At 35.5% G+C, this 21987-nt stretch overlaps 6 protein-coding genes across 6 annotated transcripts; 2 read left to right on the top strand and 4 right to left on the bottom strand.

Annotated features, from left to right (window-relative positions):
- Positions 1-771: 771 nt before the first annotated feature.
- LOC111797554 (flowering-promoting factor 1-like protein 2) lies at positions 772-1398 on the bottom strand. Its single transcript, XM_023680597.1, has one exon. It carries the CDS (start codon positions 1296-1298, stop codon positions 930-932), a length of 369 nt encoding a protein of 122 aa, XP_023536365.1. The 5' UTR covers positions 1299-1398; the 3' UTR covers positions 772-929.
- Positions 1399-6250: 4852 nt separating this feature from the next.
- Positions 6251-8665, bottom strand: LOC111796753 (fasciclin-like arabinogalactan protein 14). The gene has a single exon (XM_023679505.1). The coding sequence runs from the start codon at positions 7193-7195 to the stop codon at positions 6377-6379; it is 819 nt and encodes a 272-aa protein (XP_023535273.1). The 5' UTR covers positions 7196-8665; the 3' UTR covers positions 6251-6376.
- A 530-nt stretch (positions 8666-9195) lies between these two features.
- LOC111796752 (fasciclin-like arabinogalactan protein 14) lies at positions 9196-10444 on the bottom strand. Its single transcript, XM_023679503.1, has one exon. The coding sequence runs from the start codon at positions 10173-10175 to the stop codon at positions 9324-9326; it is 852 nt and encodes a 283-aa protein (XP_023535271.1). The 5' UTR covers positions 10176-10444; the 3' UTR covers positions 9196-9323.
- Positions 10445-11075: 631 nt separating this feature from the next.
- On the bottom strand, positions 11076-12265 carry LOC111797383 (protein FAM32A-like). The gene is given in 3 exon segments (XM_023680367.1): positions 11076-11307; positions 11450-11625; positions 12239-12265. Coding segments are annotated over 3 exon segments (435 nt in total).
- Positions 12266-12801: 536 nt separating this feature from the next.
- LOC111796732 (cryptochrome DASH, chloroplastic/mitochondrial) lies at positions 12802-17165 on the top strand. Its single transcript, XM_023679476.1, has 13 exons — positions 12802-13233; positions 13688-13827; positions 13916-14140; positions 14246-14371; positions 14440-14514; positions 14670-14786; positions 14857-14903; positions 15041-15117; positions 15219-15294; positions 15426-15495; positions 15622-15745; positions 15994-16043; positions 16642-17165. The coding sequence occupies exons 1-13, from the start codon at positions 12810-12812 to the stop codon at positions 16852-16854; spliced, it is 1764 nt and encodes a 587-aa protein (XP_023535244.1). The 5' UTR covers positions 12802-12809; the 3' UTR covers positions 16855-17165.
- Positions 17166-18268: 1103 nt separating this feature from the next.
- On the top strand, positions 18269-21911 carry LOC111797344 (uncharacterized protein At2g24330-like). The gene is made up of 6 exons (XM_023680324.1): positions 18269-18569; positions 18914-19178; positions 19323-19467; positions 20160-20269; positions 20786-21212; positions 21335-21911. The coding sequence occupies exons 2-6, from the start codon at positions 18927-18929 to the stop codon at positions 21610-21612; spliced, it is 1212 nt and encodes a 403-aa protein (XP_023536092.1). The 5' UTR covers positions 18269-18569; positions 18914-18926; the 3' UTR covers positions 21613-21911.
- Positions 21912-21987: the final 76 nt, after the last annotated feature.

Genomic DNA, 21987 nt, shown 5'->3' with positions numbered 1-21987 from the left:
CCATAATATTCAAATATTTAAATAAATTAAAAAAATAAAAAGTAGAGTTTTCAAATTGTCAACGACTAAATTATTGGCCATATGGCATTGGACAAACATAGGATCTATCTTTTATTTCAATTATTTAAAAAAGAAAAAAGAGAATTAAAATAAATGAAAAAAGAAAAATCCCCGTCCGTGAAATTTAGGTTCATACGCATGCGCTGTACACGTAATCAAACCGGGAACTCCATTTGTCAAACCATTTAATCACATCCAAACAAAAGTCTCATAATCATTTCAATTTTCAAATCCCTTAAAATATATAATATAATATATAATCATTTTCATTCCTATGAACACATAATTCCATCCATTACACATCCATACAAAAATCAAAATTAATACCCAAAAAAAAAAAAAAAAAAAACAAAACAAAACAAATAACCAATTTTGTTTCTAAAAATACTTATTAATCCTCCAAATTTTAATTATGTAATAGATTTTATTCAACTTTTTTAAAAAACAATAAAATTAAATTTAAAAATGTATCATTACTTTCCTTTTTTATTTTTTCAAGAAATTAAAGAAATATATACCGTAAAGTTTTTCTTAGTAGTCTCAGGTGAATTTCTCGACCCATTAATTACAGAGACTGATAAATATCCGAGTGAACCAAAATTTAAATATTATAAATTTAGATCAAAGTTGAACTAAGCTATAGACGTCTATTAAACGAAAAAAATATTATTATATAATCGATTAAAATATTATTTTTTGAGAAATAAAAATAAAGATAGAATTTATTAAATAACTTTGATTCCTATGAAGAGAAAGCTCGAGAGAGAGAGAGAGAGATGAGAGCATATTCTACGTACAGAATGAAGATTTCACAAATGATTATTATTAGAGAGAGAGAGAGAATAAAAAAAAATGAAAATAAAAAGAAATTAGGGCTCGCGGACGTGAAAAACGTTAGGGTTCTTGACGACGAGATCGTACATATAAATGGAGTTGAATTTGGAGAAGTCCATTGGGAGCGAAATGAGATCAATAGAAGATCGCTTATGAAATTGGAAGAAATCGGGATCGCCTTCGTAATATCTCTCCCATCCTAGACCTTCCAGAATCTTCTGAAGAAATCCGTAGGATGTGACCGGCTGGCCGGAAGGAAGATGAACCAGAATCTTCTTTCTTCCGCCGCCGTTGTGGTGGTGGTGGTGGTGATGGTGGCCGTCGGAGGAGTAATCGCCGCCGGCCTGAGCGTTTTCGACGAGGCGCATCACACCGTTGGATCGGAATACCCAAACGCCTGACATTTTGGTGATCGGACGGTTAGTGTGAATTGAAAATGTGTGTTTGTTTTTGCTCGTTTGTTTTTCGGAAAGGAATTTGATTTAAGGGTTTATTTATAGGGAGAGAAAGAAAGAAGAGATGGGGGATTTGGATTCCAAATGGAGAGGGTGGACTTGGAATCTTTTTAGACTCGTATTGTGGGGCCCACTCCACGTCACCAACCCCCCCCCCCCCCCCCCCCCNTTTAATTTATTTAGTTTGAATTTCTACCTTAATTCTTAATTAGGTTATTTTAATTTGGGATTGTGGGACCCACTTCATTATTTATTTTGTTATTTTCTTTAATTTAAATCTAAATTTTAAAAATTGAGTTCATTTGTACGTTCAAACATTTAAATTTAATTTTTATATTTTCCGTAAATTTTAAATTTGAAGTTAATTTTCATTACAAAAAAATATATTTAAAATGAATTTTCTATATATATATATATATAAAAAAAGAGGGAGAGAAAGGGAATTTGGTCCCAAAAGAGGATCACGCGCTGTCCACGTGAAGGGATTGGGTTGTTGGTGGGTTATATGACCGAACCCGATTTCACTTTCCCATTCCATCATTGGATTTCTCTCTTTTTCGGAACTTTTTTTATTTTTTATTTTTAATTTTATATTCTCCTTTCGTTATTATCCACTGTTTATATCCACTTCTCCCTATCCTCAATAATTCCTTATATTATTTTTTAAATTAATATTATGATGTTTAAAAAAAAAAATTAAACTTGTAATTTAATATTTTTAATGGAGTGGAAAATAAAATGTTATATTTTTTTTATTAAAAAATTAAATTTAATATTGACTGGAGTTGTTGTTTTTCTAAATTGTTTTTTTTTTTAATTGAAAACTTCTCTGGTCAAAAGTTTATTAAAAAATTAATTTTTTTTTTTTAAATATGTAAGTCGAAATTGACGACAATGTTTAAACATAAGAAAAACACCTTTGTTTGGATGTCTCTTGGTTGAAGAAATGGATATTTGTCCCTTTCATCCTACACAAATAAATACTAAATAAATATATTATTGCAATATATATATATATATATATATATATATATAAATCTATTTATTTATTTAAAAAAATATTCATAAATTTAGTTTCAATAATTCAAATTTATATCTAACTACGGACTCATTTTAAAAAAAAATTAATCTATTAAACACAAAATTAAAAATTTATACTCGTATCATAATTTACTGATAGAAAAAAAAAACAGAAAATGCTTCATTCTCTAATTATATTTATCTAATAAAATTAAAATTTTAAAAATTTATCAAATAATTTTAATAGTTTAGAGTCGAATTAGACAGACTTTATAAATAGATACCGAACCAAAAAAAATAAAAGCGTCCAAATTCGAGATTTATTAGGCTTAAAAAATAGTAATTAATAAATAAAATTTATACCATTTTTTAATGTCAAATTTAAAAAATAAATAATGAAAAAGGGGAAATAGGCAAAGAAGAGAGCATGTTTAAGCATGTATAAAAGTGTTGGGAGAGCATTTGTTAAGTGGAAAAGGGGCAGACAAGAAAGGGCTTAGCTAATCATATGTCTTCATCATTGGTTCTTTCTAACAAACTCGTTGCTTCTCAATGCCTTCTAAACTTCCAACCATTCAATTTATTCGACTCTAAATCATGTATTTATTCTCGTCGAATCGTTATTAATTTATATTTTGTTCGGGTTTTTAACAAATTTTTAATCTCGTCGGTAATCATTTACATCTATTTGATAACGACTCTAAAGTTTTTTGCTCGACTTTTTAAAAAATAATAGTAAAAAATGGACAACGGAGATAATTATCAAACGGGTCCTTGATTAAAGTTATTCTCAACTTTATTTATTATTACTACTAGTTTAGTAACACGTGGAACAGTGACTTGGACTGTTATAAATGGTATCATAGCCAGACACTCGGTGGTGTGCCAGCAAGAACGCTCGGCTCCAAAGGAGTGGATTGTGAGATCCCACGTTAATAGAAGAGGGGAATGAAACATTCCTTGTAAAGTATGGAAATCTCTCCCTAATAGATGCGTTTTAAAGCTGTGAGACTAACGACGATGTGTAATGGGTCAGATAATATTTGCCACTTAAGTTGTTACAATACCCATAAAATTTTAATAGTAACATTAGTACCATAAAACATTTCTACTGTGATGAAAACTGTCTGTCCGACGCCTTATAAATTATCTAAAAATGTTTTAATATTATTTTTAAAATTTTTTAAAAAAATTTAAATGTATTTTTTAAAGAAAATTTTGAAAATTTAGGGATATTTTTTAAATAAAATATTAATGTTTCCTACTCAAAATTAATATTTTAATTTTTTTTAAAAGGATATTATTAAAATATTTATTAAATAAAGGGTAATTTTTTTTTATTAATTTAGATTTTGGAGGATAGGGAAATAGGATGTTACCCACATGGCATCACATGGGGCTATGGTCCCCACATCATGCATGCACACACACTCATCCATTTTAAGGAACCTCTACCCCACAACTCTATTTCTTCTTTTCTTAATTTCAATCCTATTTTTCTTTTTTTATTTTATTTTATTTATTTTTTAATTCATTTTTCTTTTTAATTTTGTATCAAATTTGACGGAAAAATTATTCTCTCTCACAATTCTAAAGTCGTTTTGAAGGTGTGAACCGTCCCCATTTGAACGGGGATGGGAAGCATGAGAACTTATTCCTATCTTCCTCTCGTCCCAATTTTACTTTGACCTATCACATACGATGTATATCGAGAACTCCTAGTGTAACAATCCAAACTCACCACGAGAACTTATTGTCAACTTTGACCTATTACGTATCATCGTCAGCCTCACGGTTTTAAAACGCGTCTATTCGTAAGAATTTTTCACATCTCTTGTAAAGAATGCTTCATTTCTCTCTCCAACTGAGGTGAGATCTCACAATCCACCCCCTTGGAGGCCGAACATCCTCGTTGGCACACTGCTTGGTGTCTGGCTCTGATACCATTAGAAGATATTGTCCGCTTTGATCTGTTACGTATCATTGTCAATCTCACGGTTTTAAAACGCGTCTATTCATAAGAATTTTTCACATCCTTACAAAGAATGTTTCATTTCTCTCTCCAACCGATATGGGATCTCACAATTCATCTCTTTTGTAGGCCCAACATCCTCGTTGACACACTACTTCGTGTCTGGCTCTAATACCATTTGTATCGGTCCAAACCCACAGTTAGCAAATATTATATGTCTTGGCCTGTTACGAACCATCGCCAACCTCACAGTTTTAAAACACGCCTACTAGGGGGAGGTTTTCACACTCTTATAAGGACGACGTCGTTCCCCTCTCCAACCAATGTGAGATCTCAACTTCTCTTACGTTTTAAAACTATGAGACTAACAATGACGATACGTAACGGGTCAAAGCTTAAATCATGTTATACGAGGTTAAATCAAATATTTTATGGAGCGTTTGATGGAAAAGGTTTGAAAAGATACAGATAATTTAAACGATAATATAATATATTAGGAAGAATAACTTTAGAGTGATGGGTGAGTTGGAGAAAAGAGTATATTTTGAGTGTATGGCTTTAGACATCCAAAATTCGAAGCCCACGAGGGAGTTTGGTCGTTTTGTTTATAATTTGTTCCTCTTTATGTATGCTATCAAATTGACCAATCCAATTTATCCATTAATATCAAAATAAATTTAATCCACGTGTTTTATTTTTTATTTTTTATTTTTATTTTTTTGTGGTGCCAAATTCCCTTTGCCTTTTTGTTCATTATTGTTATTCTTTTTATTTCTTTTAAATAAATGTATTGTTAATATTATCCACTATTTATTTATTTTTATTTTTATTTTAAATATTTGACATTATCCAATATGGATTTCCAATTAAATTTATGTTGAAAGTGATGTGGGAATTTTATTTTGGACGTAAATTATTCTGGTGGATTAAAAATTAAAACGTGTTAAAATTCATATATTTATGAAGAAATTATAAAATTAATATAGAAATAGGATTAAATTGGTTAAAAATAAAATGAAATTATTATTTTTAAATGAAATAGAAATTGAAATTATTACTTTTAAATGAAAATTATTATTTTTTGGGTAAATATTGACCAAAATTGAAATCATTATTTTTAAACAACAAAAATCTAACCCAATGGCCCATGGTCTAGGTGAACTAACCCATGCACTGAGTCATGGGGTTGGCTTGCTAAGTGTCTTGGGTTTCCATGGTGTCGGTGTGTTCTTGTCCTGGGTTTTCATGGTGTCAGGGTGTGTTCTTTTATAAATGGGTTCTCAAGGATAGCTCCTATATTGCTCTCTGATCTTAAAGGTTTGTTATCTCGATTATTGGATCAGTTTTCGATAAACATGTCCAAGAATGTGATCAACAACATCCCAAGTCTCGAGAGGAAAGGTTCAAGGGTATTTTTAAAGTTTTCATGGCATCATAAATGGGTTTTCAAGGACAGCATCGAGATTGCCCTCGAATCCTAGAGGTTGGTATACATAGTGACACAAAAATGATGGAAGTATGATTAGGATGTCTCAATTATTGGGTCGGTTTCAGTCATTGGGTCAAATCTCAAGTCTCAAGATGACACTAAGAAACATCCGGTAAGACCAATGTTACAAGTGTCTTAGGTTTCCATGGTGCCAATGTGTTCGAGACTGCCCTCTAATCCTAAAACTTAGTATACATAGTCGTTCTTTGACACGATGTGCAAAAATGACACCATGGGTATGAGAGAGTTCATGCCTCAATAGTACTCGAGATATCTAAATTTTTGGGACTGTTATCGATAAGCATATCGAAGAGAGCGATGAACGATGACATCGGGAAACATCTGGGAAATTATTTAATGATTTTAACTCATTTTGGTTTAGTTTTTAATAATTAATTGTAATTACGGGAAGAAGACTAAAAGAAAGTAGAGCAATCTCATTGAAAAAAGTTAAATATTTTCCGCTCATTGCATTAGGCAATTGAGCGGCATACATAATTCAAAATTTTCCAATCTTCAAAGCATAACCGCATTGGCTTCTAGAACTCACAGAGCCAGAAACACCGAGATCACAGCCATAACAGCCGCAGCTCCGATGAAGCTACCGCGTGAGACCCCGGATTTTTCGCTAGGTGCTGGAGCAGCCGCATCATCCTCACCGTCGGCGGCCTTCGGTGGAGACCTTGCCGGCGAATCGGCAACAACCTTAGGTTTTTTGGCGGGAGGAGCCCTAGCCTTTGACGGAGTCTTAGCGGAAGGAGCCGGTGCCTTTTTAGGAGATCCGACGGGAGAAAACGACGCCGGTGGTGGTGATGATGGAGAGGAGCGAGGTGGCTTGACATCGATTCCAGGAACCTGAATCGGAGATGAGATCTGAAGAACACAGATGTTGTACGGCTGTGCGACGACGGATTTCACCAATCTCGAATCGAACTGAGATCCTCTTACGGCGGATCCGAACGCGATCTCGCCATGGCTAATCTGCGTAACCTTGATGAAACCTTGCTGATTCCTGGCAGCGCCGCTTGCTTGAAACAGAGTGGTGAGAACGGTAGTATTATCGGTAGACAATCTAGCAAGCTTCTGAGCATCGTAGTAATCGAGAATAACATGAACGCTCAAGATCCTTCTCAGGACGTCCAATGGCTTTCCAGATAGGCCAGAAACGGCGCCGTTGTCGAGGGCGAGGATAGTGATGGTTTTACGGCTGTTAATTTCACCGGCGAGATTTGTTTGTGTGAGGAAATCGTTCAAATCATTGAAATCGGGGAACTGGCTTAGGAGATTAGTGATATTGAAAGCGGAGGCTGCAGAGAAGAGGAGGAAACTCAAAAGCAGGGCGGCGGAAATGGCTCTGGAATCCATTGTTATTCGGTAATTGTTGATTTTTTTTTTTCTTTTTGGTATGATTTTTGTTTTCAATGGGAAACCGATGAGCTTATTGATTTACGATTAAGATTGAGATGGAAGGGGGCTTTTATAGCATAGCTTGATTCAGTTTGTTTGGCTGGGAGTAAAATTCTCACTCAAATTTTCTTTTCCGGGAAAATCTTGAATTAGTTGATAGTTCTTTCAGACTTATTCTTTGAAGCCATAGTGGATCATGCTTTCTTACCGAGGACAAAATCATATCTGCTATCCTAATTTTGATCTTTAGCAACCATATAGTTCTAGTAGTGCTGCAAAATAAACATACCAATCAAATATTTTTAACAATGGGTGGAACAATAGGTGTATCATTGTAGTAATAACAGTTTTGGATTGATGAACACAGCAATCACAAGTAGTGATGGAATAGACCAGAAAGAGGAGAAGACAAAGATAAAAAACCATTGTTTTTTGGAAGCAACAAGGATGATGCTTATATAGGCTTTCAAAGGTACTGAAAAACAGTAGACTGAAGGATCGAAAAATAGTGGAGGGAAGAGTTCAAGATCTTTTAGAGTAGTATCTCACTGATGACTCGGACCCCTCAGAAGGGGGTCTTCTTCACTCTCCACCTAAGAGCTCAAAATAAGCTTTCAAAGGTACGGAGAAACGTGGATTGAAGGATTCTAACTCTTTCAGAGTGGTATGGAAAACAGTGGACGGAAGGATTCTAGTTCTTTCATAGTGGTATCTCACTTATGGCCCCGAAAAGGGACCTTCTTCGTCCTCCCGATTCTAGCTCTTTTAGAGTGGTATCTCACTTATGGCTCGGACCGCCCGAAAGGGAGCCCTTTTCACCCTCCCGCAATAAAGTCCCAAAGCCAATCCCAATCCCAAGTAACAGTGACCCTTCATAGGGTATTTATAATTGTTTTTGTAAAGAAAAAGAAAAAGAAATTCTTGGATGAAGGATCAATTTGATTTTTTATTTTTTATTTTTAGTGTGGAATATGAATAGATAAATCATTAGGAGTGCTTTCATTCTTTGTTTGTCTAATAGTTCACCATTCATTCTCTGTTTGTCTATTACATTGCAAGGCTCATAACCTTGAAGTCATGGGTTCAAATCTTGTCTCTGTAAAATCAAATTTTTTTATGTTTTTTTTTTTTTCGAATGAAGATCCAACCCCATTAAATCATTCCATAGATTTGTTTAACACATATTAATATAATATAAGAAAAACTTCTTGATGTTTCTAGGTGTCATCTTGAGACTTAAGATGTCGTGATCACTCTCTTAGACACTATCAAAAACTCACCGAATAATTAAGATATCTTGATCATACCTTCATTTGAGTATAATTGAGGCATGAACTGTGTCAAGTCATTTTTGCATACCGGGAGCATCCCTTCTTAGGGCCATAACTAATTTTTGCTGGACATTTTATTTTTAAATCATTTGAATTCCATTTCTATGTTAATTAGCAAAAATCGAGCAACAATGAGCCTCCAATGTAACAAGTGTTTCATGGTGTCGAACAAAGAACTATACCACTTGACACAATCGCGCTTTCGAAGACAGCGGACTAGCGATTGTGCAGCACTCACTTTCCAGCAACAAGTGAGCTTAAGCCAAATTGTTCTCGCGTCGCCTACGGCCAAACGACGTATGATCGAGCCTTAGCAACAGCTTAGCATATATAAAGAGAGATTTTAGAAAGAGAGATTTTGGAAAGAGACGTTATATAAAGAGAAGATAACAACAGCTTAGCATACGGGGAGGCGCACTTTGTTCGAAGGGAGGTGTTAGATGATGAGGCCTTTTGCGAGAGCTTCTGCAGTGTACAATATCATACCATTGTGGAGAGTCGTGTTCATCTAACATGGTATGCAAAAATGATACCATAGATACAAGTGAGTTCATGCTTTAATAGTACTCGATATCTCACTTTTAATTTTTAGTTTTTAATAATTAATTTTAATTATGGGAAGAAGGCTAAAGAAAGTAGAGCAATCTCATTGAAAAAAATTATATATTTTCCGCTCATTGCATTACGCAATTGAGCGGCATACATAATTCAAAATTTTTCAATCTTCAAAGCATAACCGCATTGGCTTTTAGAACTCAGAGAGCCAGAAACACCGAGATCACAGCCATAACAGCCGCTGCTCCGATGAAGCTACCGCGTGAGGCGCCGGATTCATCGCTAGGTGCTGGAGCAGCCGCATCATCCTCACCGTCGGCGGACTTCGGTGGAGACCTTGCCGGCGAATCGTCAACAACCTTCGGTTTTTTGGCGGGAGGAGCCCTAGCCTTTGACGGAGTCTTAGCGGAAGGAGCCCTAGCCTTTGACGGAGTCTTAGCGGAAGGAGCCGGTGCCTTTTTAGGTGATCCGACGGGAGAAAACGACGACGGTGGTGGTGGTGTTGGAGAGGAGCGAGGTGGCTTGGCATCGATTCCAGGAACCTGAATCGGAGATGAGATCTGAAGAACACAGATATTGTACGGCTGTGCGACGACGGATTTCACCAATCTCGAATCGAACTGAGTTCCTCTCACGGCGGATCCGAACGCGATCTCGCCATGGCTAATCTGCGTAACCTTGATGAAACCTTGCTGATTCCTGGCAGCGCCGCTTGCCTGAAACAGAGTGGTGAGAACGGTAGTATTATCGGTAGACAATTTAGCAAGCTTCTGAGCATCGTAGTAATCGAGAATAACATGAACGCTCAAGATCCTCCTCACGACGTCCAATGGCTTTCCAGATAGGCCAGAAACGGCGCTGTTGTCGAGGGCGAGGATGGTGATGGTTTTACGGCTGTTAATTTCACCGGCGAGATTTGTTTGGGTGAGGAAATCGTTCAAATTACTGAAATCTGGAAACTGGCTTAGGAGATTAGTGATATTGAAAGCGGAGGCTGCAGAGAAGAGGAGGAAACTCAAAATCAGGGCAGCGGAAATGGCTCTGGAATCCATTGTTATTCGGTAATTGTTGATTTTTTTTTTTTCTTTTTGGTATGATTTTTGTTTTCAATGGGAAACCGATGAGCTTATTGATTTACGATTGAGATGGAAGGCGGCTTTTATAGCATGGATTGATTTAGTTTGTTTGGCTGGGAGGAAAATTCTCACTCGAATTTTCTTTTCCGGGAAAATCTTGAATTAGCATTAGAAATCCTGTGGAGTTCTTCGATTCTGAAAATTAATTACTAAATATAGTATAAATAGTTCTCTCTGTTACCCATTTTACCCCGAACACCAAAATCTGATTTAAACTGAAAAAGGGCGGGAATGTTGTGCATTTACCATTTTACCCCGAACATGAAAATCCGATTCAAACTGAAAAAAAGGGAGGGAAACGGTGAGATTATGTGCTAACTTATATATATTATGTTTTTTCTAATATTTTTAGCTACGAATCTTATTGGATTTATTAATTTTGTGTCGTTTTTGTAGGGATAAGGATTGAAATCGGTAGTAGAAATCTTTCTTATCCTTGTCTCACCTCGTTCCTCATGCTTATCTTGCCTCGTGAACATCTTTGAGTTGAAAGTAAATATTGGATCAAAATGTGAACCTGTCGAATGAAAATGTGAACCTGGTTTATAATGACGGGAGAGCAAATTCTGACCGTCCCCAAATTCAATTAAATTAGATGCAACTCTATGTCTTTCCTATAAAAACGTTAACCCAATGAAATAAAATTACACAAAATCTAAAAATGGTGGTAAGGTATTTATCTATTCTTTAAGAAAACCACGCCTTAGTTTTTACAGATCACAACCAATAATAACATAAAGCTAAAATTGCTGTGAATGATAAGAGATTCAACGGTTGAAATTGAACAAAACTAGAAAGAATAGTATGTAGATTGAATTAGCCGGGCCCGACTTTAGGAATATTATAGTGTTCATTCAGACTGGTAAGATATTGATTGAATTCGTGAATCTGATCCCGATGAGATTTTCTGGCCATCTTCGCTATTCTTTGAACATCAATCTTCTCTCATTGCTGAAGATATCACCTCTCCGTAGGTGTTAGCATATCGTTCATGTTCATGTTCTCTTTAGAACAATCAACCAAAGAAGTAGCGTTCATTCCTAACAATCTCCAAAAGAAAAAGATACCGATAAGCTAAATGAAATTCTTGACAATTTAGTATTATATGGTATGAGTGAGACATAAAATAATGCTCATCAAATTCATCTCCAAACAAAATTCAACGAGAAATTCAAAACAAATCAACTAACCTGATGAGAGATCTGTCTTCTCTCACAGCTTGAGAAAAATTGTTAAACTGCTTCTTCGACTTCTTTTTCTTCCTGATTCCATCTCCTCTTACGCCCAAGGCCTTCCCCTTCAGCCTTAACTTCCCCACCACCACATCTCGTACTTCGACATCTTTTCCGATTACGATCGATCGAAACTTACAAATAAAATACGAAATTCAAAGATAGTAAGAAGACGAACCGCAGAGATTAATCTACTACACCAAAATTGCGATCAATAAACAAAATGTTTTCACAGTCCTAACATCTGCTAAAAGAAAGAAACAGTAGGATTGTCATTTACCTTAAGAACTCGTTGGAGCAAAGACTCTCAAAACTCGTCGAACTCTGCTCTCAGACAACAAATGATTCTTTCAGAAGCTCACCGAATACGCTAATTGAAAATGACCTTATTTTATAAGAACCTTTAGTTAAAGTCTTTTGAGTTCTCTCAATTTAATTTGTATATTTCAAAATTTTCAATTAAATTTTTTTATTTTTTGAAAATAATTTATTCCTAAAATAGTTGGAAAATGTTTGATTTTTCTTTTTATTTGTGAAAATAGTTATTAAACATTTTTAAAGCATATATATATATATTTAATAATAAACAATAATTAAAAAAAAATAATAGATTTTTTTTAGTAGGTTAAATTACAAATTTAGTCTTAAATCTTGTCCGGGATAGTTCAGTCTTCCTATTATGGACTATGTAAGAGCTCTATGCCATCTATGGAATAACGGGCTGCTTGATTGGCTGTTTGGAAGGACCTGAGAACCATCTTCAATGGTTTGCATGTCAACAGCAGCATCATCTGAATCATGGAGACTAACTTCAGTGGTAGGTGTTGGGTAGCATCGATTCTTGGAATATAGGACATTCTCGATGACGAGTTGACACCAAGATCCTTTTTAAAAAATTCACGTATCTACTAAATACAAATTCTAAAATTTCATTATACATAAAATTCAAATTATATCTAATAAAATAATTAATTTTAAAAAAAATTAAAAATTAAAAATATTTATTAGATACAAAATTAAAATTTAAATAATTAATATATAATTTGTGAGATAAAAAATTGGAATATTAACCACCAAAACGGCGTTCGTATCGACTAATAAAACGGTCGTTTTGGAAATTAGGCGGGAAACTTAAGCTGGAGGCAAAATAGTTGCCACGTGGACCTAATCCAACCGTATCAAAGTAAGTCCTTCTATAGGCTATTACAGAGCCACGTCGCAAGTCGAAGATATTGCCCACGTGGCAGCATCTCAGCTACTTAAAGCTTTTTTCATACGACAAATTCCATTAGAAAAGAAATAAAAAACGAAAAGGATCATGAACACTCTCCGGATCTCTTTCTCGTCGTTTCCGCTGTTGAAAACACTCCCCAATTCTTCCTCACTGAAACCGGCCCAAATCGCCGCAAATTCTGCTCACCGTCGAATCTTTGTCATGAATTCTAGCTCGAAGCTTGATTCTAGGTCGTCTTCGTCGTCGATATGTCAAGTTCCGGGGCTAGAATCGGAGGAGATGGACAGGATTGCGGAACAAATGTTCCGGCGGTATGCGTCTCCTTCTTCTTCGAGTGTTAAGAGAGGAAAAGGAGTCGCCATTGTATGGTTCAGAAATGACCTCCGTGTACTGGACAATGAGGCCCTGTATAAGGCCTGGATTTCGTCAGAGGCTGTGTTGCCGGTGTATTGCGTTGATCCGAGACTTTTTGGTTCTACCTGCTACTTTGGATTTCCTAAAACTGGAGGTTTGTTTCTGAATTTTTTCCTTACTTTAGTGACCGATGATCGTGTGATTTGTTCGGAGTTTATATGTTGATTGTCTTGTTGAGCTCTGAATTAATAGTTTATTGTTCTGTTTCTTGTTGTTGTTGATCACAAAACTGTTCTGTTCCGTTATTTTGTTCGTGTAACATTTCGACTAGTTAAGTGCAATGGTGGGAACTATTAGAGGTCTGTTCGTTGCCCGTCGAGTTAGGGCCATGTCTTCTCTTCTTGGACTTAACATTAGTGAGGCGACTTTGGAAGAAATGCATTGCAATGTCGTCATATGATCATGTATTATGCTGGATTTTTCAAAATGTTAAGCTATTAGTTGAATCGCTGATTGAGATTTCAGCATTTTGGAATTTGTGCTTGTATATGGACAGAGCAAGTCTTTCAACGATCCTATAATTCCTTCCTTCCTTCCTTCCCTTGCAGCATTGAGAGCTCAATTTATTGTTGAATGCTTGGCTGATTTGAAAAGGAATTTAATAAACCGAGGTCTTAACTTGCTTATTCAACATGGGAAGCCTGAAGAAATTCTCCCTTCTCTTGCTAAAGCTCTTGGTGCCCACACAGTTGAGTAACTTCAATAGCTTTCCTTGTTTGTTTGAAGGGCTGCACCAATATGGCTATTGGTTAAATTATATCTATTCATTTGATCAGGTTTATGCTCAAATGGAAACTTGTAGTGAGGAACTATACGTTGAAAGAATGGTAGGCAAAGGACTCAAAACAGTGGTGCTATCACCAACCTCAGAGAAGTCTGCCAAGCCAAGCTCTGCTAGAAGCCCTACTTTGCAACTTGTTTGGGGCACCACGATGTACCACATAGATGACCTTCCATTTGATACCAACAGTTTGCCTGATGTCTACACTCAATTTCGTAAAGTACCGTATATTCTCTTTATAGTTTTAGGTTCGTTATCTTCTCTTGCATTGTTAAATGTGTTTCTCACAAGATGCTTTTTCTCTTGATGGGCAACCAAATTGCAGTCTGTTGAAGCTAAATGTCCTATCCGAGATTGCATTAGACTTCCAGCTCTTCTTGGACCTCCAGCAACCATCGATAATTGGGGATGTGTTCCCTCGCTTGATAAGCTTGAGCTTCAACCTCCAAGTGTATGTTTATATTTTTGGAATAATGAAGTCTGCTATTTGTGAGTTGATGATTGATTCGTTTTCTTCAGGTTGTTAAGGGCATGAGGTTTATTGGGGGTGAGACCGCTGCTCTCTCCAGAATCTATGAGTACTTCTGGAAGAAGGTGAAAATTGTATTTTAAAAATATAAATAGGAACAATTTAGCCATTCAAACATATACTCTCAATGATGAATTTAGCCATTTGCCTCTCTTTTGATTCTGACTCTTAATTATGGGCTAAGCAATTTCACGTACATCGCCGATGTTTTGCTATTTAGGATTTACTACGGATCTACAAGGAAACAAGGAATGGGATGTTAGGACCTGACTACTCTACAAAATTCTCTCCATGGCTTGCTTCAGGAAGCATTTCACCACGTCTCATTCATGAAGAGGTTGGTTTTATTGCATTTCCTTCAATGTGAATGTGTTTTGCATATTTCAAGGCTTGGATTCTTCTCTTAGGTAAAGAGATATGAGAAGGAAAGAGAAGCAAATCAATCTACTTATTGGTATTCTCTCTTTTCTTTTCATAATACAGCATCGTTACTTATTACCCATTGATCATCTTAGTTATCTCTTGGTAACAAGGAAACTTTGATTGAAAGATAATCTTTTATGCTTTGTTAATCTACATTTGCCATTTCAGGGTGTTGTTCGAATTGATATGGAGGGATTACTTTCGGTTTCTTTCAGTCAAATATGGGAATTCTCTTTTTCATATAGGTAAGGATTGTCAAAAAAATTTCAGATTTTGCTGTCTTTCCTGTATGGTACTACCTTATTTCCTGGTGCATATGCCCTCTTATGCCAGTTTCTTTTCATAGGTGGCCCAAGAAAAGTGGAGTCGAAATGGAGTCAAGACAAAAATTTGTTTGAATCATGGAGAGATGGCCGTACAGGGTATGTTTTTTCCCCTCTCTAGGATTGATTTTATGTTCCTTTGAAGTCCAAGAGTGTGTGTAGATAATGCTTTCACATTTCATCAGACGTTTGTTTCATATATGATGTACTATAATGTTCTGAGCCTCCAGGTATCCTCTAATAGATGCAAATATGAAAGAATTGTCAACAACTGGGTTCATGTCGAATCGAGGACGGCAGGTATTTTGTCGTTCTACGAATGTTGTTCTACACAATGAGTATCAAAGCCTTGCAAACAAATTAAGCACCAAATTACACTTAAATGGATTGAGTAACAAATGTACCGATGATTTGTTCTTTCTACAGATAGTATGTTCCTTCCTTGTCCGAGATATGGGTATTGATTGGCGTATGGGAGCTGAATGGTTTGAGACATGCCTTCTGGATTATGACCCTTGCTCCAATTATGGAAATTGGACATATGGAGCTGGTAATTCAATTTCCTTCTCAAATATGGAAACTCTGTCCTTAAATTCCCATTTTTGTTTTCCCATTTTATATTTCATATGAAAATTTTAATCTCCAAGAATGAAGGTTACCCAGTTCATGAGTTGGATTGGGCCTAAGACACATTTTAGACTCAATTCTATATATTATCTGTTTAATCCAAACAATTTTTTATTTATTCAAATTTTCTTAAAAATTTTAAATATCTATTTACGTCCTCTCTATTTTTAGGTGTTGGGAATGACCCTAGAGAAGATCGTTACTTCAGTATCCCCAAGCAAGTAAGTACAGATTTTACCCTAAATAAATTGTTGACATTGTCAACAAACACAAGCACTTTAAGATGCTGGACGATGCAAATCTATTAACTTCTCTACGAACGAACATTCATATTCACTTGATTTTATGCCATTATCAGTTAGCATCGAAAATTATGGCGATAGTCGAAAATCATAGCATGAGTCCATGAGTTCTGCATATATAGTCTCCCTGAAATGTGATGCAATCAAGTATTATAATATCTAACTCTTATTTTTAGCTTAATTTCAAGAGGTGTTGGAGTAAAGAGTATTAGAGATTAGAGAATATGATGTAATCGTTATTACATGGAACAACCCAAGCCCACTACTAGTAGATAATGTCCTCTATGAGTTTTTTCTTTTGAGTTTCTCCTCAAGGTTTTTAAAACATGTCGGAGAGGTTCCCACACCCTTATAAACATTGTTTCGTTCTCCTCCCCAACCGACGTGGGATCTCACGTTATAGATCATTGCTTTTCAAATTTAGGCGAGAAAAATTGCCTTGATTAGCCAACAAGTTTAAATGGGTTCCCAATGTTTTTCTGTTTCTGGGAAATTTTGACAATAATATCATATACAGGCACAGACATACGATCCCGAGGGCGAATACGTAGCGTATTGGTTGCCGCAGCTACGAATGTTACCCAAAGATAAGAGGCATTTCCCAGGAAAAATGTTGTACATGGAACAAGTAGTACCTCTGAAGTTTGGGAATGCTGGAAGACCCCAAAGCCAAGATTATGCAAGAAGAAAAAACTTTGGGGGGAGACAAGCAAAGGACTTCAGAAGATAACAGTGTTCAAGGAAAGTAGGTACAATTCATAACTCTCAACACCTTATCTCCATTCAACAAACACCGTTAGTTCTTTTCTTGACCAAAAGTTATAAAGTAATCTTGAGGAAGCTTGTGCTTTTTACCTTCTCATAAGTCTCTACTAATTTTACGGTAGATCGATTCGTTGATCATGGAAACTTTTTTCGGGGCAAGGTTTAGTTTCGGGTATTTTGCTTACTCTTTGAAAGTGCAATACCGTTGCTCGTGTGCACTAACCGTTCACGTGCAAAGGAACTGTTGGAATGAAATTTGGTTAGAGGATCTCTCCATATGTTTGAGTTTGGTAATATTTTGGTTCATAAACTCATATTTTAGCTCGGTTCAAGAGTAACTAAAATATTATGATTGTTGTTATCGTCTATTTTCTCTCTTTTTCTTCCTCGTCTTTTCTCTTTCCTCCCTCCATCTACGTCTGTTGTCGTTGTCCTCTTCTTTTTGTTATCTATTTGCTTGTTTGTTCGTGTTTTTATTCCTTTCTTCTATCTATCTTTGTTACATTGAAAAAATCTTCATCTAAACTCAAAACTTTAGAGGGTAAAAAAACTCAAATATATATTTGATTTATTAGTTTATAAGAAATATGGAACTAAACCATAGTTTTCTTTTAAAAAATAATTAGGAGACCAATTTTTTTATTAATAAAAAAAAGGGGCTGTCTAGTCATTATTATTATTATTTTTGTTTATTAATTTAAAGAGAAAATTCATTTTTCTAAACAAGCTCCATTTGAATATTATTTTAATAATTCAATTTTTGTTTTCAGTCACACAAACTCGTATTTTATTAAAAGATTTGAGATTGTTAGAAAATTATTCTCTAATTTATTTTTATATTTTAATTTTGTGATGCCAACTAAGGCTCATAAAAAGTCAAAACCTATTGAGGTCACTCAGTGCACATATGAGAAAACCTTTCTTGTCTCCATTTTCGTCACCTATTTCATTCTCTATTTTAACAAAAAAAAATTGGATTTCGAGGGTTCCCCACAGAGAATTGATGGGAATCGGTGCATTATTTTTTAAGAAAACAATCATTTTAAATAAATTTTTAATCTACATATATATATTTTTATTCATTGGTAAAATTATTACACCTGATAAAATACTTATTTTTATAATAATAAATTAATAGTTAAATGAATGTGACAAAAATAATAATTAAATTGACCAATAATTAATTTACTTAGGCGGTAAAGTTGGACTCAATGCTGGTTAAACTTTATTTACTGATCTCTAAATTGTTGATTTAAAATTGGTTAAATAAAAAAAAAATCCTTTTGGCGGTAGGACCAGCCCCTAATCCTCCCAACTGCACGTAGACAAATTAAAATAAATAATCATAATAATAATAATAATAAAGGGAAATTAAAAAAGAGAGAGAAAATATGAAACTTAGGGATTGAAACAAATGGTGAAGATGAAAAAGGAGGAGCTCTCAATTTTGAAGCCCTTTTGAAAAAATTTCCTTTCCCCTCGGCAAGCTCACTACGCGAAGAATTCAGTTCCTTTCTCTCTCTCTCTCTCCATCTTTCTGGTTGATTTTCTCGCAGCTTTACGTCTCCAGCACGGTCTCTGTTTTCCATTTCGTATTTATTCTCTCTCTGTTATCCGGAGAGGAGAAAGGTTGGTGGAGTAATTCATTGAATCTATCTAATCCGGATCGACGAGTTTCAGGTATGTTCTAGATCTGTTGCTTTCTCCTTTTTTTTTTTTTTTTTTTTTTTTTTTTTTTTTTTTTTTTTTTTTTTTTTANTTTTTTTTTTTTTTTTTTTTTTTTTTTTTTTTTTTGCGTTTTCCGATTGTTCGCCGGATGTTTCGCATCTGGTATTTACTTTGTTTGAGGAAGTGATGCTCGTTGATCAATCGGTGTATTTGTTTGTTTGTTTGTTTGTTTTTTTTTTTTTTAATGATTTGATTACTTGAATCACTGGCGAATTGGTTCTTGTGTGTATTGAATTGTTTACGGATTTAGATTCTCGTGTTATTGTGGTTGTGTTTATGAAAAGTGAATTTTTCAGGTTTATTTGGGATATGGCTGAGGATAAAGCCGCTGGAGAAGGTGAAAAGAAGGATACTGTTGCGGATGCTGCCGAGAAGAAGAAATCCCCGGGGATTTTCTCGCGGCTTTGGAGTGGTATCTTCCGTGTACGCGGCGATGATTTTGAGAAGAGGCTTCAACACATTTCTAAGGAAGAAGCCGCTGTGCTTGCTAGGTTGAAGCGTAGAGCCCTAACCTGGCGGCGAATGGCCAGAAATCTTATTGTATCTTCTGTCATTTTTGAGGTGATTGTCTATTTTTCAGATTGCTTTTACTTTTTCCAATTGCACTAGTTTATGTCAATGTGATTGAATTGCATACTTCTGAATGAATTCATTTGTCACCCTTGAGGATTTTTTTCAATGATTATTATTATTTTTTCCTTTCAGATTATTGCAGTTTGTTATGCTATCATAACTACAAGAACTGTAGATATGAACTGGAAGATGAGAGCATTTAGAGTTTTACCCATGTTCCTTTTGCCTGCATTATCAACCCTGGCTTATACAACATTTCTTAGCTTCACAAGAATGTGTAAGTATATCCACTTGATTATCTGTGATTTTCTTTTATTCACATTATATCTACGCCATGTACTTTGTTCTGTTTGTTTATTGCTGCCTTCGTTGATTTTTTTTCTTGTTCATTATCGATGGTATCGATGATTAACCATACGTGTAATCAAGTGCTGGAGTTGGTAAAAAAATGCATCTAATTTAAACAAATTTACTTGCTGTTGGCACATGATGCCTGGACATGAAGATGAAGCTCAAAGGCCAATGCTGGAATAAGAGTAATTCTTCATCGAAGAGAATGATAGTTTAGATAATTTGCTTTCTTCTTAAGCATCTTGTTGCCAAGAATTAAACGGCATCCTACTGATGACCTCAGTACTAAGCGTTTATAGGTTTTCTGTTACCTTGTACGGGATCCATGATTCTTGTACCTGTCATCTGCTTCTAACAATGAACATTGTTCGCTGCATATGTAGAGTCATAATACGAATTTGGTACTTTAGCAAACATGGATGCTTAGAATTCTGAACTAGCATCCTTGTGAGTTTGGAGTGGCTTGTATTTTTTGACTGAAACCCATTTTGAGATTTTAATTCTTGTTTGTCCTGGATTTTAAAATCTAGTTAAGTGTTCGTTGAAGTCATGATGTTAACTTTCTATTGGCATATCGGAATGTGTTGTCACAATAACGAGTCTCTGGCAACTTTATAGGCGATCGGAAGGACCAAAAAACCCTTGAAAGGTTGAGAGCTGAGAGGCAAGCTAAAATTGATGAACTTAAGGAGAAAACTAATTATTACACTACTCAGCAGCTCATCCAGGTAATGCTGTTTTTCCAATATTTTTTCCCCTCGTTTATTTCTCGAGTTTAGCATGGCATTTCTCTAATCTATGTTTCGCCTTGCTTCCTATTATTGCCCTTCTGTCTGTCTGACCGATATCAGTTTTAACCTTCTCGGTGCGTTCATTGCAGTCTAAGCTCAATTTCCCGTCTTTACAATAACCAAGTATTTTGACGTAAATTGACTGATATTCGCTATACAATTTGTAACCTTTTCGATTTAATTTGGGATGGTAAGTGCAATGTTCTTTTAAAGTTCGCTTAAGCACCGGAAACTTTCTCCCTTCATTTTGATGACAAAATAACACCATAATCTTATACAAGATTATCTCATTGGATTTGAAGTACAATTCTGATGAATTATGCTGATGATTTTTGACCTGTCGTTTCTTTAGAGCTTTTCTGCTGGATTGAACAATATAGCCAAATTTGTGCAGCCTTTTCTTCTTCAAAAACCCACGATGTCCTTATTTCTGTACCCCTTTTTCTTTCACAGAGGTATGACTCTGACCCCGCTGCAAAGGCCGCAGCTGCAACTGTATTGGCTTCTAAGTTGGGAGCAGAGTCAGGCTTAAAGGTTCATTTGGGCGACGAATCCAACCTTAATGTTCCATTAGGGAAAAGCAATGATGTTGAACTCGTGCCTGCTGGTGGTGGGCTTCGGAACAGAAAACAAGGTCACTCCCGTTCCAGTAGCGTAGGCAGTGCTTCATTGCATCATTTCGATGAAGATGCACGTCGTCCTGCTGTATCAGAAGGTCCTCATGCTTCTGAACATAATCAGTTGGTCGTCGATCATTACAATCCTGAAGGACTAGCTGCAAATAATGGAGGATGGTTAGCTCGAATCGCTGCATTGCTCGTTGGAGAGGATCCAACGCAGTCCTATGCACTCATCTGTGGAAACTGCCATATGCACAATGGTGAGCGTTCCTATTCAACTCTATACAATAATAATACTCTCTTCTCACAATGCGAAAACTCATGCACTTCTTCCCCTTTCATATCAATCTGAATCAACCCTTTTTGTTTAAATCCTTTGTAGGGCTTGTCAAGAAAGAAGATTTCGCATTCATTACGTACTACTGCCCACATTGTCGTGCCTTGAATCGATCGAATCAATCAGAGGAACAAGTTTCTGGGCAGGGTAGTCCAAGTGATGGTGGTTCTATAGGAGCACCAAGAAGCTCTAGTGACCCATTAGTACTCACCAGCAATGTCAATGCAGAAACAATTTCTGAGATTCAGGACACCATAAAAGAAACGAAATCTGGAAACGAAGTTAACGACGGAGTAAAGGTACGCACAGCTGAAACGACGTAATTATAATAATACACCACGAAACTAGATTTGTTTGATCATTGCATTGCATTGCTTGGGGTTGTTATCCCTTGTTCATATTGTGGGCGTTATTGAGAGAAACACATTATCTGCTTGATTGATATCTTGTAAACTGGCACGGTTGAGGTGAGTTAACTTTGTTCTTCGTTTCTTCATTTTATTGCCTTAGAGTTGATGGTGTATACATAATAGATTACATGGATTTTCTTGTAAACATGTAAAACTGTTGAGTTTTGACTTTTAATGGAAGTGTCCAAAAGATCATCATACTTCTTTTTCTAGTTTTTATTTTGAATTGTATTGTACGAGAATGTATAAGCTAAGTTCGGTTCACCAAGCCATTACACAAATCTCTTT

This window comes from Cucurbita pepo, chromosome LG06 (assembly GCF_002806865.2).
Source record: "Cucurbita pepo subsp. pepo cultivar mu-cu-16 chromosome LG06, ASM280686v2, whole genome shotgun sequence".
Lineage (NCBI taxonomy): Eukaryota > Viridiplantae > Streptophyta > Magnoliopsida > Cucurbitales > Cucurbitaceae > Cucurbita > Cucurbita pepo.
Note: the sequence above shows the minus strand (reverse complement) of the source record. Positions and strands in the feature narration are given on the sequence as shown.